The sequence below is a fragment of the Micromys minutus genome, assembly GCF_963924665.1.
Source record: "Micromys minutus genome assembly, chromosome: 27".
Classification (NCBI taxonomy): domain Eukaryota; kingdom Metazoa; phylum Chordata; class Mammalia; order Rodentia; family Muridae; genus Micromys; species Micromys minutus.
Genome location: NC_137962.1, coordinates 14,994,225 through 15,009,967, shown reverse-complemented (window position 1 = coordinate 15,009,967; position 15,743 = coordinate 14,994,225). Strand labels below are relative to the sequence as shown.

General features: G+C 43.9%; 1 protein-coding gene across 1 annotated transcript in view; it reads left to right on the top strand.

The window, feature by feature from the left end:
• The window catches only part of KCNK9 (potassium two pore domain channel subfamily K member 9), a gene marked incomplete at its 3' end in the record, with an annotated part of 32,035 nt that extends 22,909 nt beyond the window's left edge, over positions 1-9,126 (top strand). Inside the window, exon 2 of the mRNA XM_080938899.1 lies at positions 8,225-9,126. Within this exon, the coding sequence (XP_080795025.1) occupies positions 8,225-9,126 (902 nt within the window). The remainder of the gene's footprint in view (positions 1-8,224) is intronic.
• Positions 9,127-15,743: the final 6,617 nt, after the last annotated feature.

The window sequence follows — 15,743 nt, the reverse complement described above, 5'->3', positions numbered from 1 at the left end:
AAGAGAAAAAAATGGAACCAGGCTTTCTGGTAACTTAAACCAAAGGAATCCCATGGCTGCCCTAAAGAATGAAGAGGATCTAGGTTTCACTTCAGGGCAACTGATCTGTGATGGCCTCATTCCACCATGTACTAAATATAGCACCCATTCTGGGCCCTGGAGAATAAGGGGAGAGAAATCAGGTTTTTTAGTCACTAGGCATTTTGCTTGTCATGGACACAGTGGCCAAAGGTCCACAGTTGACTTCTTTGTGGCTTCTGTCTAGCATGGGAAGTACTTGCTAGATTCATGTTCCATTCAGGACCTTGAAGAGGGAATAAAAAAAATTATAGACTTGCAGATTTCCTCAAAGGACAATGGGAAGGGCAATCTCAATGGTGTGGTTGCTGGCTAAGATTGGAACAAGGTTTAGGTAGACATTGTATCAGAACATTCTGTTTGGGATACACACATTTATGATTGTGGCACTTTATGAAACACCAACTCTTGGAGCACTTCAAAGATTCAATAATATTTTTATTCAGTCTTGGGTTATAGTATTCATTTTGGACCCAGTTCCTTATCTAGTGCCATTATAGACATGCCTGTGTTTTGGGGGGTTAGTTTGCAGGGCATGCCTAGTGTCTATCTTTTTATTTAAATTTGCTCATGCTTTTTTAATCTTAGGTATATCTTTTATAGACTGCAGCATTGGGTCATGGCACTTGGGTTATAGCTTTTGTTTTGTTTTTGTCTATCTGCCAACCTTCAACTGCTGATTGGAGTGTGTAGTTAATTTACACTTAATGTACTTACTGATCTGGAAGGTGTTAAATCTTCCATTATGCTGCTTGTGTTCTGTGTTCCTTTGTTCTTTTATTTCTCCATTACTGGTTTCTTTTGTGATAACTAGACTGGAAAGTGTGTCATTTCCATTCTCCTGTTGCTTCTTTTGTGTTTAGAATTAGCTCCTTAGTAACTTCTCTGGAAATAACAATGGGCCTCTTAAAAACCAGCTAGTTAAAGATGATAGTATCTTAAAACCTCGGTGGTTTACAGAAGTTTAATATTTCCTAACATAGATCCATTTCTTTTTTCATTATTGTTGTACAAATGAAATATTTATGTACCTATCTATCAGTGCTTTATAATTAAGTCTCTGCCTTCAACACTGCTTTATAAGTTAAGTGGTTGCCTTTTACACAGAAGGAGAAAGGTTGTGAATAAAACATCTGATACTTTTGTATATTTACACATGTAGTTGCCTTTACTGTCACCCTTTCATTCTTTTTATGAATTTGTACTACTTTCTATGGTTCTTTCATTCATAAGACTTTTAAAATATTCATTGCAATGAAAGTTTTCTAGCAAAAATACTTTTTTTTTTTAAAATGTAGAAATGTCTTAATGTCTGTTTTTTTAAAAGAAGGATAGTTTAGTTGGATATAAAATTTTTGATTGACATCTATTTTAATTCAGCTCCTTGACCATGTCATTTCACTGTTTGAGAACACCCTAATTTTACTTGAATTTGAAGAATAGTTTAAATGAATGCAAAATTCTTGGTCAACACTTTCTTTCAGCCTCTCAATCAAGTTATCCCATTGTCTTCTGGACTCTGCTTTGGAATAAAAGTCATTCATGGGCCTTATTGAGGAGTCCTAACAATGAGTTACTTTTCTCTTGTTCATTTTAACCTGGTGTCATTGTCTTCTAGCATGTAAAGTAGTTTAAATGTGATGCATCTAGGCATTCATCCTTCTTGGCATTTGTTAAGCTTCTCAGATGTTCAGATTAATATTTTCATTAAAGTTTGAAAAGCTTTGTTTATTATTTCTTTAGATATTCTTCTTTCTGCCATTTTTACTCCTCCTCCAAATCTCCATTGAGTGTGGAACATTGTGAATCTCCAAGGCATGTTCACCATTCCTTTCAGTTTTTTCCTCCCAGGGAATGTTTTGCACACCTATGGATTTGAATAGTTTTGTTTTCATCTACTTATCCATGCATCTAACACCCTGAGACAAGAACCCACGGAGCCATCTTAGTTTCACTGATTATAATTTATTTGAGCAGGGCAAATTATCGACTTTCCCAAGTACTTCTTCCTCTAGGAAGTAGAAATGATGTCCTTACAACTTTGGGTTAGGTCACTGGTGTTAGGACCTAGTCCAGCTCATTTACTGGTACTTACTTGGTTTCTCTTCTTTGCTTTTTGAATAAAACCTTCGAGGCCAGGCCCACTGTGCTTTTGGCTAAAACACATATGGCTGTTAGCTACAGAAGCAAATTAGAGCCCAACACATTCCACCATTAGTCTACTTAGGTGAAGAAATTGTGGCACCTGTACTCGGAACTGATGAATTTTAAATGCTGCTTATGAAGAATGCTATTGGCAGTAGACTAATGTTGGCATTTTCTCATAATTACTTGTGTGCAGTTTTCTCTCAGCCATGGAAAACATATTTAGGAATAGAATTTGGGAAACTAAAAGAAAATGTTCCCAGAAAGATGGGGACTAGACTCCTAAGTTTTTATCCCTCTTTTTCTAGTTTCTTTCTATTATGTGAATTTTTAGTTCTATAGCCAGTAACTTTCAAAGTGGGAAAGTTTATGACACAGAAAGGACACTAAAATAATTGGAAGTCTAGGAGATGATCAGTATTGGGTGGGTGGAGATATTTTCACCTCTTTTCTTGCTTGGGTTTCAATGTCTCCATCTCTACATGGTTAGATGACTTGCCCAGGTTATGAAGCTGAGACATGAAGAAAGTTCATTAGGACTAGGGTTGCCCATCTCCAACTGCTATCATGCAGCAATTATGGTGATCATGTATCCCCTGGCAATGCCTGCTTGTACCCTTTGCTCGTGGTGTCTCATGATGCTGGTTGATGGGAATTAGCTGTGACAGATGCACAAGTGTCCACCCCAGCAACTGTCATCCTTGCTTTTTTGGGAAGGATATCAAGGACAATGTTTCACTTGAGCATGGTTTTCTTTCTGTGAAGCTTCAACCAGGAAGCTTAAATAGGTAGATGCTTATCTTTGGGTACCTTTTTGCCACCTTCCTGGGAATCTATTCAACTTCTTGTCTTACCGCAGCTTACAAAGAGACACTACACCATAAACCCAGCATTTATAGTAAGGCTGTCAACTTAAGTCTTCACTTAGGGGTTTGGAAATCCAGTACTCTCAAGGCTCTGTAAAGTGGGACACAGCATCAAGACAGAGGTCAGTGCAAATAATACAGGCCAGGTTGTAGAATGGATTGTTGGAGAGGCCAACAGAGATATTGTGAAATGTGGAAGTGCTCCCTCAAATATATTAGGCTTTCCCTGTTTCAAGGTCAGAGCTTTGCTTACCTCTGATCACCCACAGGTCTTGCTAGAGTGATCTGAAACTATCTGAGCCTAACACTATTAGTTGAGGAAGGGAATGTACGTCTTCCTGCTGACCCATCCCAACCCAAGGTCTGATGGCTTCCAAGTATTACTGATTTCCTTGTTCTGCCACAGACTTTTCAAACATAAACCAGATTTTTATTCCTTTTCCCCCTTGTGCGTATTTGATTTGTCTCTCCACATTTTCTTGTCGCGATTTTTGGATGGTGGAGAATGCAGGAAAGCTTGGCAGAAAGGCAAGGTTTTGTGTGACTGTAACAGGAAGGCCAGTAAAATTTCTATTTCCTGACCAAGAGGACAATGTAGATACCTCTTTTGCACTATGGATATGGCTGACAACAGGGCTAATGTAGGAGCAAGGCCTGGATCAGCCTGAAATGGGAGCTTAGAAAGTCATCATGCTAAGCCCAGGATCACAGACACTCCATATTCACGTGGAGAATACTGGTGACCTGAAAATGGCACCCTCTTTTTTCCCAGGACATAAGTTATTGGGTGTAAACAAGGGTTTAGCTTAGTTCGTGGTATCATGTGCTATCAGTAAACACTGATAATTACTAGTTTTATTTTATATCTATTCCAAAATTCCATTGATTGATGGTACTTTATAAGAGAAAAATACGTCAGGTAACAGAAGTTTTGCCAGTAAAAAACTTTAGTGACTTTTCCTTGTGAATCTTGGACACATGTCAGGAGGGAACCTGGGCAGGTATGGGACCTATGCTTGCATTTATGTTCTGCAATGACAGATTACCCGCCAGAGGGCGCCCTTGCACCTCTGGTGGCAGGCTGAGGACGACCACAGGCCAAGGCTTCTACCATCCTGCCGCCCTGTGGGCTCTTTGTGGACAGCATCTCCTCAGCAGCTTCTAAAAGCAAGCTTGTAAGGAGGAGAGGGCCAGGTTTTCTTCAAAACAAGGTGAGAGGCTGTGAATCCAAGCCTGTGTGGAGGAAGATAGGGAGCTCCAGATTTTCTTAAAAGCATGAGGATGGTGTGGATCCAAGCCTGAGGTACATGGGGGCTGAAATGTGTCCCACCCCAGGCAACTTTATGTCTAGCTTGGGCTCACATCACAGTCTTGGCACTGACAGACCGCTTAGTAGTACAACATTGACCCATGATACAAGCTTTTGTGGCCCCTGTACAGATGGAAGGCATTTCAGCCTTTCCCTTTTCCCACTTTCTATGAGAAATTCATGCTTGGCACACTTACATGTTAAAAAAAATACATATTTGGGGTTCCTTTGCTCTCTTAAGATACAAAGTTAAACAAAGTTGACCAGGAAGCCTAGTTCCTCCTGGGAATCAGTGAAGTATATGAAGGATGTGCGCTTTTTCATTATATAAAACAATCTACCAGGTTTCCCTCTTCAGAACACAGAGGGCGCTGTGAATAAGCAGTGGCTTAGCATGGAATGGCAGGAACGTGATACCTCCTATCGGAGGAAGGACTAAATGCAGGGAGGTACACTATAAAATGCTAGATGACTTCAGGAGATTACCTCACTTCGTGTCCTCTTTACAGAAGAGGGAAGGAAGGTTTAGAATTTAGGAAGCTGTCAGAGGATAAATGGGAGGCTAGCTGCATTACGGGCTGAAGTAGGAAGCATCTCAGAAGCATAAGGGGACAAGGTTAGCTACCACCCTCAGCATGTCTCTTCTAAAAGCTACCCTGAATCATTCTTTATTGGTATTTATGCCTGCTTTAATCCCTACTATCAAAACCCCCTTCTGTCATTTTTTAAATCTTTATTCCTCTCGAGTAGCAAATTCCCCAACACCACCTTTACTCTCTCTGGGCAGTTGGAGGAGACAGCATTGTGCGCCTCAGCTGGCCTCAGACCCTGGGCAGTCACAGTAAACATAGCAAGAATAAAGATGAGTCTGGGGATCAGAGGATACTGAAAGTTCTCCCTAAGGGGTCAATCTGCTTCCAGTCAATTGGCCTGTGGCAGGGACTGACCTTGACTACTGGGCAAGGCTGCATGGTAGGGTGAACTCAAAGATGGCTTCTGAAAGCCTGGAGTGGGAACATGTGCTTGTTATCCAAGCACTTGGGAGGCTGAGACAGGAAGATTTCTGTCAATTCAAGGGAGGCTACATACTGGGTTCCAGGCCACACCATACTAGAGAGTGAGGGCTTGTTAACATTTTTAAAAAGATGAATCAGCAAAACAGCTTCTGTTTGTAGTTTGGGGGAGCAGTCTTTGAACTAAACTTGAAGAATGTGAATGACAGATAAGGGGACCCAGTACTCAGCATTTGAGTCATATGATCCTGTGTTTATTTCTTGCATTAAATATATCCCAGGGAGAACTGTTTAGTGCTGACTGACTCTACTCCATCTGGCTTTGATGTCTGCTCTGCAGGTGAGCTTTGTGCAGAGGGAGAAGAAATAACATCTGTGCATTTTATATTCCTCACCACGTGATTCATTCTTTCCTGAAGTCCTAAATCTTCATCTGGTGTCTTCTTTGGGGAAGAGCCTCCTCCTCCTCCAGTAGGTGTGCTGTGCCAATCTGATGGTGCTGCACCCTCCATTTTTGAAAAGCTGAACATGCAGGTTATTTCCTTTAGACATGAGATACTGGGTTCATGGTTTTCCCCCTGACTCTGTACTGACGTGGCTCCAATTGCTTCTTGGCCTTTGTTGCTTATGATTAGATGTCAGTAGTCTAATAGGTGTTGGCTTTGTAGAATCAGTTGTGCCATTTTTTTTTTTCCTGTCTGCCTTTCTAGAAGGTCTCTCTTTAGCTTTCTTTTAACTTCATTGGTGTGTGGTTTTCTTTAAATTTATACTACTTAAATTTACTGAATTAAACTGAATCTGTTTACTGAATCTGTCACTTTTGTCTTTTACCAAATGTGGTTGATTTAAAGTCACTATTTTTCCTCATTTTCCTTTTATATTCCCTTCAAGACTATCTCTTAATATCTTCCTGGCCCTAGGGATTTGTGTCTTTTTTTTTTTTTTTTCAATTCTTTTCTCTTTTCATTCTTAGCACTGGGTGATTGTATCAAAATATACATTGAGGTTTTTCTCTACTTTTCTGCCTTTCTTCTCTGGCCTGGATCCAACTTTGCGTCAGGCCATTTATCTTCCTTGGTAGTGGATGAAGGGCATCTGAGGCAACAGAGTTCAGTGATGGATGGGGTGGAAGGTTTGGGGGCTAGAGAGAATGAGGCCACCTCTTCTGGAGATATCACAAACTACAGCAGAGGAATGTGGGTAGAATAGGAACCAGAGTGGGAGGGAGACTTGAGTTAGGCAGGTTCTATTAGGTCTCTAGTCTCAGAAGATTTGCCCCACAATCTACCTAGAGACATCATTGTTCCAAATGTCAGTGGACAGAGACTCTCTGGGATATAACATAGTAAAGGTGGTATGTGACCATGAGCATGCTACCTGGGAAACAAAAATGTCACCTTCCTTGATGGAGCAGGATTTGAAGATGAGTTCTAGCCTCCAAATTCCCAGCCCAAACATTCTCCATGATGTATTTTTTTTTTTTTTTCCTATTTTTTCCGGGCAGTATTTATTTCACAACTCAGACTAGAATGAGTTGGTTCTGAGGTCTTTGAGGGCTGTGCGTTCTCTATTAAGGTGGTTTTTGATACAAGGTTAAATTCTATTACCGGACCAAGTTTCTACTTTAGAGACAGACACTGCCTAGGCTCAGGAATATATCACCGAACCCAGTGAACGACAGATGTTCCTCCTGCTCTGTCACTGCTTCTCTGCATCTAAACTCTTGCTTTTAGCCTCATTCCTGGTGGATTAAAAATACCAGGCTCCAGCTCCAGCTTTGAAGATGTCAGATTCGTTACCTGCTAAGTCACGTACTGGCTTAGGCTTGTTTGTAGGCTTGGAGTGGTTATTCCATTTGCTTAGGGTCATTATACAGTTTTAGGCAAAGATGGCATATGAGGAGTCAGTCTCCTGCTGGCCCACAGTATCTGTTCTTTTATTATCTGCTCTTTCTGTGGATCTGTGGGAGGGAAATTCCATTTTCTCTCCTGGGTTTCTGTACTTAGTAGTAAATATGCTGTTACTCTAAGAACACCAACATGCCTCAGTCTATCAGATATCAAACTATCATGAGGGATTCTTCTCAAATGTGTCTTTTTTTTGCCTTTTAGGTGGGAGTTTAGGCTGATGAGCACCCCTAATCCAAAATGCTTCAGCTCATCTTTGTGTGCTTGAGATTTGGGATCTTTTCAGATTTGGGGAATTTTGTATCTCTATAATGAGATCTTTTAGGGAAGTGACCCCAGGGTAAAGGCAAGCTCCGTTTGCAAGTCACACTTAATAAGTAGCTTAAGGAGTTTTTTTTTTTTTTTGTTTGTTTGTTTTGTTTTTTTTAATCAAACAAAGTTTCACTGTATGGAAATTTCTTCTCTCGGCATAATGTTGATACTAATGATGTCTTGAGGGCATATGTCTACGATTCTAGCACTCGGAAGTGGAGGTTGGCGATCAGGAGTCCCGAGCCAGCTTCGATAATAGAGTTTGAGGTTAACTTGAACTACATCAGACCCCGGCACAAAAACAAAACAAAAAGTGTTGGGTTTTGTAGTCCTTTTGATTTTACATTTTGAGATTCGAGGTGCTTCATCTATACGCTGAATCCCTTTGTAGCGACGTTTCCCCGGACCCGCCCCCAAACTCCCCCCCCCCCCCCCCCCGCGCCAGCGCTCCTGTGACTCTTGAAATGGTTCTTCTTTATCTTTCTACGCTTCGATCTTCTGTCTGTTAGAGATGCCTGCTGTTTCTACATCTATTTTTGATCCCCACAGAACCTTTCCTAACTATTGTCCCCACCCTTCTTCTCTTTCCCACAGGATATGGACACGCTGCTCCTGGGACCGACGCTGGCAAGGCCTTCTGTATGTTCTACGCCGTGCTGGGTATCCCCCTGACGCTGGTTATGTTCCAGAGCCTGGGCGAGCGCATGAACACCTTCGTGCGCTACCTGCTGAAACGTATCAAGAAGTGCTGTGGCATGCGTAACACTGAAGTTTCTATGGAGAACATGGTGACCGTCGGCTTCTTTTCCTGCATGGGCACTCTGTGCCTGGGGGCGGCTGCCTTTTCCCAGTGCGAAGATTGGAGCTTCTTCCATGCCTACTACTACTGCTTCATTACACTGACTACCATAGGGTTCGGCGACTTTGTGGCCCTGCAGGCCAAGGGTGCCCTGCAGAGGAAGCCATTCTATGTGGCCTTCAGCTTCATGTATATCCTGGTGGGCCTGACCGTCATCGGTGCCTTCCTCAACCTCGTAGTCCTGCGATTCCTGACAATGAATACCGATGAGGAGCTTCTGGAGGGAGAAGTCGCGCAGATCCTTGCTGGAAATCCAAGGAGGTCGGCTGTCCGTGGTGTGTCTCAGAGCCGCAGCCGCAAGAGGCTCCACCCCATGTACTTCCTCCGGAAATACGGCAGAACCCTGTGCTATCTCTGCTTCCCCGGTGCCAACTGGGGCAAAGATGATGATGATGATGATGATGACGACGTCGTCGAAAACGTTGTAGTTACTGAACCTGTTCCTGCTGCCGTTGCTGCTGGTGCCAGTAACAGAAGTGTCCGGGCTACCGTCCACTCTGTTTCCTGCAGGGTTGAAGAGATCCCTCCCAGCGTGCTGAGGAACACCTACTTCCGGCCTCCAATCGGTGCCATCCCTCCTGGAATGCATACCTGCGGGAACAACCATAGGCTGCACATCCGTCGCAAGTCCATCTAAGTGTGGGGAGGGAAGTACGCGGAAGAATCATTTGTCATGCAGATGTAAGTTTCATTACCTCCCAACTCCTCTTTCCTCCTTATTTATTATTATTCTCTTTTTTTGTGCTTACGGTCATCACCATTCCTTTCTCTCTTCCTCCCTCCTTTCCTGGTTTCATTTCTTTCCGGCCTTTCCAGGCAGGCAGAGCTGTCCAAAGGGAAAATAGAGGCCCATCCTCTCTGAAGCTCGCACCTAAGCATGAAGCATGGATTCCTTCCTTTCTCCCCACCAGAGTTATGCCTTACATTTCTCCCCACCCTGCCTCCTCTCTTTGGGGCGGCTTTCCTAGGACAGGTGTGAGAACATGGGCACCGAGACAGAGCTGAGAGGATGCTCAACCGAAGCCTTTGACTGCCTACCCATAGTGATGTCTCCGACCTAACTCCTCTCTTCTTCTCCCAAGGACTGGGTGGCTGTGTGTACGCATGTGCAATATGAGTGTGTGTGCTTCTGTGTGCAGGTGTGTTGTTCGACAAGGTGGAAAGTATCAGGCATTCACACCCTTCTCACTCATACAATCACATTAACAGTCTCCTTGAGGCTGGCTGCTTCCAAACAAACGAAGCCCTGCAAGGTCTGAGTTATCACCTTGCCAAATTGAGCACATCCCACAAAGCACTTTTAACTCAAGACGTATCAGATGGCCATAGCTTCTAAATCTCACTCCCTTCTCTTCAGGGTGTAGGTAGGCGAAGGCCACAGGGATCAGGTTACCTTACCAGTTTAAAATTAAATCTTAAGAATCGTGCTCTTTGTGAACTGGTATGCATGACTGACACAAGAAAGCAGAGGTTGCAAAGGAGTAGTCCAAAGCCAAGAGTGTCAACTTTCTGAAGACATGTTGAACGTTGGCATTTCTAGTTCCAACAGTTTCCCTGCAGCTGGAGTTGTCAGGGTAAACATGAAAATGGTTGGGACCCAAGAGTATCTATTTTATTATTTCCCTCTTCCTAACAATGATGACTATGGTGATGAGCTTTGTGAAGTTTCTACCTGCATGGATTAGAGTCCCAGTTTTGGAATGCTTGGATGAGAATGGGTATCAGAATGACGATGTGATTTCTTTTCCTAATAAGGAAACGACAGGGCATTCCTTGTTTAAATCTATATAGAGAGGTATATATTTCAGGAAAGAGTATCTCTAAATGCATTTGATCTGTAAATAGGGAGAAGTTCACGTTGGTCTCAGGAAGAGTTTTAGAGGCTGTATCTTGGCCTACTGGGAACTTGTCAAGCTCAGAAGATGCTTTGTCTAGGTACCTGAGAAATTCCTTCCCATTCTCAATAAAGTATGACCCTGTAGGCTAGAGAATATGGCACATCATATGTAGGCCCTTTCAATCACAGGAGTCCAAGGGAAGCTTGGCCTCCATATTCACTGAGGGACTCTAATTTCTCTCATCGCCATCCCTGCCATCTCTAAAAGTCACCCCATTCACTCATCCTCCCAACTCCTTCTTCGTACACTGGAAGTTCCTGGCTTTTGGATGGAAATGGGCTTTGGCTACACTACGCACGCACAAGGAGCGCACTTACTGGTCTTCAAGATTCCTTAAAGGACACAGCATCCAAATGCCACCAGTCCCAAGCATGTGTGCCATTGGGCTGAAACCAGGAGCATCCAAGACTCCTCTGGAAAGTCAATGCATGCACTTTATGCTACACCCCGTGTTGAAATATTCCCTTCGTCTAGGACACGGGACCTTCAAAAGGAGTCTGTGAACCTTAGACTCTCTTGGCCAAAGTTGACATATTCCAACTTCGAGGTCTTTATCAGTTTACTTGTTTGAGATTTTGTTATGTGGAATGCCCTGCACAGGGCTCTCAAGTCTGTCCAGAGAATAGAAGCAATCACTCTTCTTGAATGTTTTTTTGCTCTGCAAAGAGATTGTTGGCTCTTTCGGGTCACAAATGTGACAATCCTGATGCCTATATGCAGAGTACTTTATGCCTCGGAGGAGGTTTCCTGGAACATATGTAGGAATTCCCCTGAAACTGTTGTAAGATTTGTTCTCAAATGGTGGGTAGGTATGTGTGATCACCTCTGATCTGTACATGGCACTGAGAGAACCAAGGATCCACTCTCAGTCCTACCCAGAATGGTCCGGAAGGGTCCAGAAGGTGGACTTCCCGACACCAAGGTGTCCTGACTCAGCCCTACAATGGAGGAAGGATCCCTGCTCGGTATCTTCACAGGGCCAAGCATTAGGCCCAGGGGTCAAGCCAGAGGGACATAGGTTCAGCCTGTCTTTAGAGCTGGCTTCCTATTTAAGGATCTGTGTAAAGTGGTCACACAGTGACCATTGTGTGGAAAGGATTGAATGACAGGTACATCCCTTCTTCCCAGAGAAATATAGATACCACCTCCTATATTCTCACAGAGCTGACCCCCCTCCTTCTGCAAGGCAAAGGGCTGTAGAGTGAATTCTCTTTCCTCTTCATGTGATAGCCACTGATGGAAGTAATGAAGCAACTTGTACTAGGTTATCATCCTTGTAACTCTCCTACATCTTCGGCTATTTATTGCCTGTTCGGCTTTGGAAGGTAGGGCACCAAATTGTCTCTTCAACGTTCAATGAAAGAGCATTGAGGGAGGGAGTGAGTCTTGGCTTATCTCCCTATAAGTGGATCTTCTCCAATGGCCAGTAGGTTCCTTAGCATAGGACCTGATGAGATTGTTTTCTGGGCACATCCAGTGAGTGATGTGCTCTCTTGAGGTGAGAGCAAGGAGGAGTCAAAGTTTTAAGGGATGTCTTTTTACAAGATGAGAGTGAGCCATTTCTGTGAAGAGTCCACCAGTAGAGTTGAAGGGGTTCCAAGCGGGGGGGGGGCTCCTCTGGCTCCCTCATTTTCAGAGGAAGAGAGTGAGATTCAGAAGGGTCAACATATGTGAGGTCATGTGTAAAGAATATATAGGTCTTCACACCTCCTTTTGCTGTTGTCCTAGCTGCTTTGTTGATGTTTTGCACAGCATTCCAAAGATTCCCTATTACTGGACTTTATTGTGTCTCTTGTTCAGACCTCTCTCCCTTTCTCATGTACTTGGCAGCTCCTTTCAGCCAAGTGATTGTTGTACCCTTCCCTCCAGTTAACCAAACCCCTTCAACAGACCTCATGCCCGGTTGTTTGCAGAAGGGATTCAGTCTCAGGAACTGGAGGCTGGCTTGCTGTCCAGTTCCTGGAAGTTAATTTGCCTTGTATATATATATACTTAATAAGATATCTGATTCACTTGAACTCTTCACTAAGTGATCTCCATCTTTACTTCATTGAGGACAGTAAGAAGTAGGCAATGATACGGAGTAACCCAGAGCTCTGGGCTTGCTGATTTCTAGTGTTCATCTCATTTGGACCTTTAAAGGTACTCATCCCAGGACGAAGGTGCTGTCTCACCCATTTGCCTGTTAGACCTTGAACATCAAAAGAACTTGTCTCTCTGAGTTTTGAGATTCTCTGTTAGTGCCCGAACTGGAGCCAACTCTGTTCTTCCTGGTTGCCCTCACTCAGTCTTAGGCCATGGCAGTAGTCTCTAAGATCTGAGCCCATGATGGGTAATTAACTGACAGAAGTGTTGGCTTCAACATGGCCATAGTAAGATGGGCACACCAGTATGTTCTCTGTGTACTTGATTAAGGAGACATCTGGAGAGTAGTTAAGCTGAGACAGGTAAATTTTACCAATTTCATCCAGATAGGAAAGTTGTGTAGATCTTGAATCCTGGTGCCAACTATCTCAGCTGAAATCTAGAGGAATAAGGGCTCCTCCGAGATGTTCCTTGTCTATGTGGTTTGAAAGAAAGAAAGATCAGAAAGTGATAAGAAAGCCATCATTGTGGCTTCCAGCTTCACCTTCATATAGTCTTTCTAAAATAATGAAGCCCAAGTCAGGCACTTGAGGATGTCTACAGAGCTGCAAGATCTGAGATGTATGCTGGAATATGTCCATTCTACCAGCTCCTACCTTGTTAGCATCTATGAATTGTGACTTAGTTCTGAAAGTGGTAGATGCATTTCCTTCAGAGTCAAGGTCTTCTTAGAACCAGAAAGCATCCTAGATGAGGAAAAGTGGTAGGGCAGGGACTGGTTCTTCTGCCTTGCCTCACTGAGCTCTTGGAAGTCATTTCACTCCTTGAGCCTCTGTAGCTTTCTCTTTAGTCTGATGGTACTGTAAGGATGGGGATTTTGGGGCACTTTGCACAAGATGAGCAGAGCTGGGAGGGTGAAGAGATACAAGTGCTAGCACAGCACATTAGACCATGGGTTTCTTAAAGTGCTAGGGTTAGACTGACTTTCTGTGGTCCCATCTTGACCACATGTTGGTAGAGGTTGCTGCTTCAGGATAGCAAAAGTATATGATCATGAGTCCTCTGATGCCAACTTTGAAAAAAAAAACCTGAGGGTGACAGAAAAGTTGATAGACTAGCACCATGGAATTCCCTAGACCACTCACCCAGAGCCCCAGCCTCAGTACCCCCTTCAACACGGAGATGGTTGGAAGATAAGATATCATGGTGTCTACAGCTTTTAGGTGGTTCAGCCAAAGATGACATTGTATATCTCCCATGAAAAGTGCATTCTCTTATATAGTAGTGGTACTGTCATACCTAAGAAACTTAGCATAAGAATATCTAATATAATAATGTAATCTGTATAAAGAATTCCCCAAGTGTCCCTAAAAAGTCCTATTGAACTTGTCTGTGAACCTAAGATGACATCCAAGATCACACCCCACACCTGCTTGTCTTGTTGTTCCCCAACCTCCCAACTGAGGGCATCTCCCTCACTGTGTTGTGTCTCTTGATAATTGATATTTTTGAGGACCCCAGGCCTATAGTCGTGTAGAATGCCTATGATCTGCTGTCGTCTGCTTGTTCCCTTGGCTTGAGGAACTGTTGACAAGAAAATGATGTAGTTGATGTTGTGTAGCCCTGATTTATGCACCTGATGTTTGTCTCTCTGGGGACCTCTGTGGTTACTGCTTTTGTTGTGAATAAATAAGTCATATTAAATGTTGTTTTCCTCTGTTAGGGGACCTAACTGCATCTTCAAGAGAAGCGTCCATGGATGCTGGGTCTCACTGTGAAGCCCAAGCAGGCTTTGGATTTCTGACCTCTCCCGGGGACCTCTTCCACGAGGGGCGAGTGTCAGCACCCTTTCCCCTAAATACCTGTGGGAATGGTCCAGCAGTACCTAGACAGAAGGCACAGAGACATGCTCCTTGTAGAGTCCCTTGCCTGCAAGTCTGTTGGGCCATCTTACCACCTAGCAGCAACCTCATGAGTGGCGATGACCACCACACAATCTCCTCATTTTCCACAATAGAAGACATGCCCCACTGTAATGTCACTGGCCTGCCCTGCCCACCAAGGGACTATCATTTGATACCTCTGTCTTTGAGATGTTTGCTCTGGCATATTCTAGAGCACATTCCTTTCCTTTCCAACTCATGACACATACCCATACCTGCTATGGCTATGTGACCTTTGCTTGCCCTCTTGGAGGTAGAGATGAAATACCTTAGTTTTTCCTTCAAAGCTTTTGACCCCCCTGTGGACATAGCAATTTCCTCTGTGTTCCTTTGTGTTTGCTTCTCATGGGTAAATATACCGAGAAGCAAACCCCTGATGGGCCAACCTTATGTGCAGAGAATTAGGAAGTGCCCACGGAGGGGAGGGAGGCCCCAGAATAAAGCAGGTTCAAGCATGAGTTATCTGGCTGAAGTAGACATGGAGTATTCCAATGCAAATCCCTGGAAACAACCCAAATCCTGGTTTGCATTGCATTGCTTGCTGTTCAATTGCACGTGCCTTGGGAATTGGGGGGGAGTGGGCAATAGCAATAGGCCCCCGAGCAATCCACACAGCAAGGCACTTCAGTGTCGGAGGGTGGGAACATCTTCAGATGATAAAAGCATGCTGGGATATTTCTCCCTATAGTAGGTGGGGTCTGGTGATGGGAAAATCACAGAAGAATCAGGTGGGGCAGTGTCATTTTCTTGAGGGAGGTAGGGTGGCTGGGGGGATCATGCACAATGACACAAGACCGTGTACCTCTGGAGTCTGGGAGAGACAAGAACACCTACTTCTTGCTCCTCTCCCATGCCCAGAGCATCTGAGAGTGTCCCAAAATGTTTGGGGCTGGTATTTTACACACTTGGGACAAAACTCTGTCCTTGACAAGTGGGTGGTGGATTTACCCCTCCATTTCCACGTCTGTTTTCACACTCTTACATTGGAGGTTCTAAGTAGTTCTTACTGCACACGGTGCTTTTGAGAACTACATGTGACTGTTTACAGAGCACCTGCTTTACTCCAGGGAAAGTATGTCCACTTGGCCCAGCACAGGGGGGTGAGGGCTCCCTTGACCTAAACTGGTTGTTGCTTTGTGGGGAACCAAACTGTATCTGTAACTGTAACTCCAGAGCTGTTCTGGTACAGCAGTGTACAGATGAAACATCAAGCAAGTCTTGTACGTTCAAGCTCTGCTGCTGGTGGGCAGGAGGGTAGCCCGAGCACTTCTGTTCAGCAGGTGGCTGACAAGGTTCAGAAAAGCTGCAAGACTGGATCTCCAAGCCAC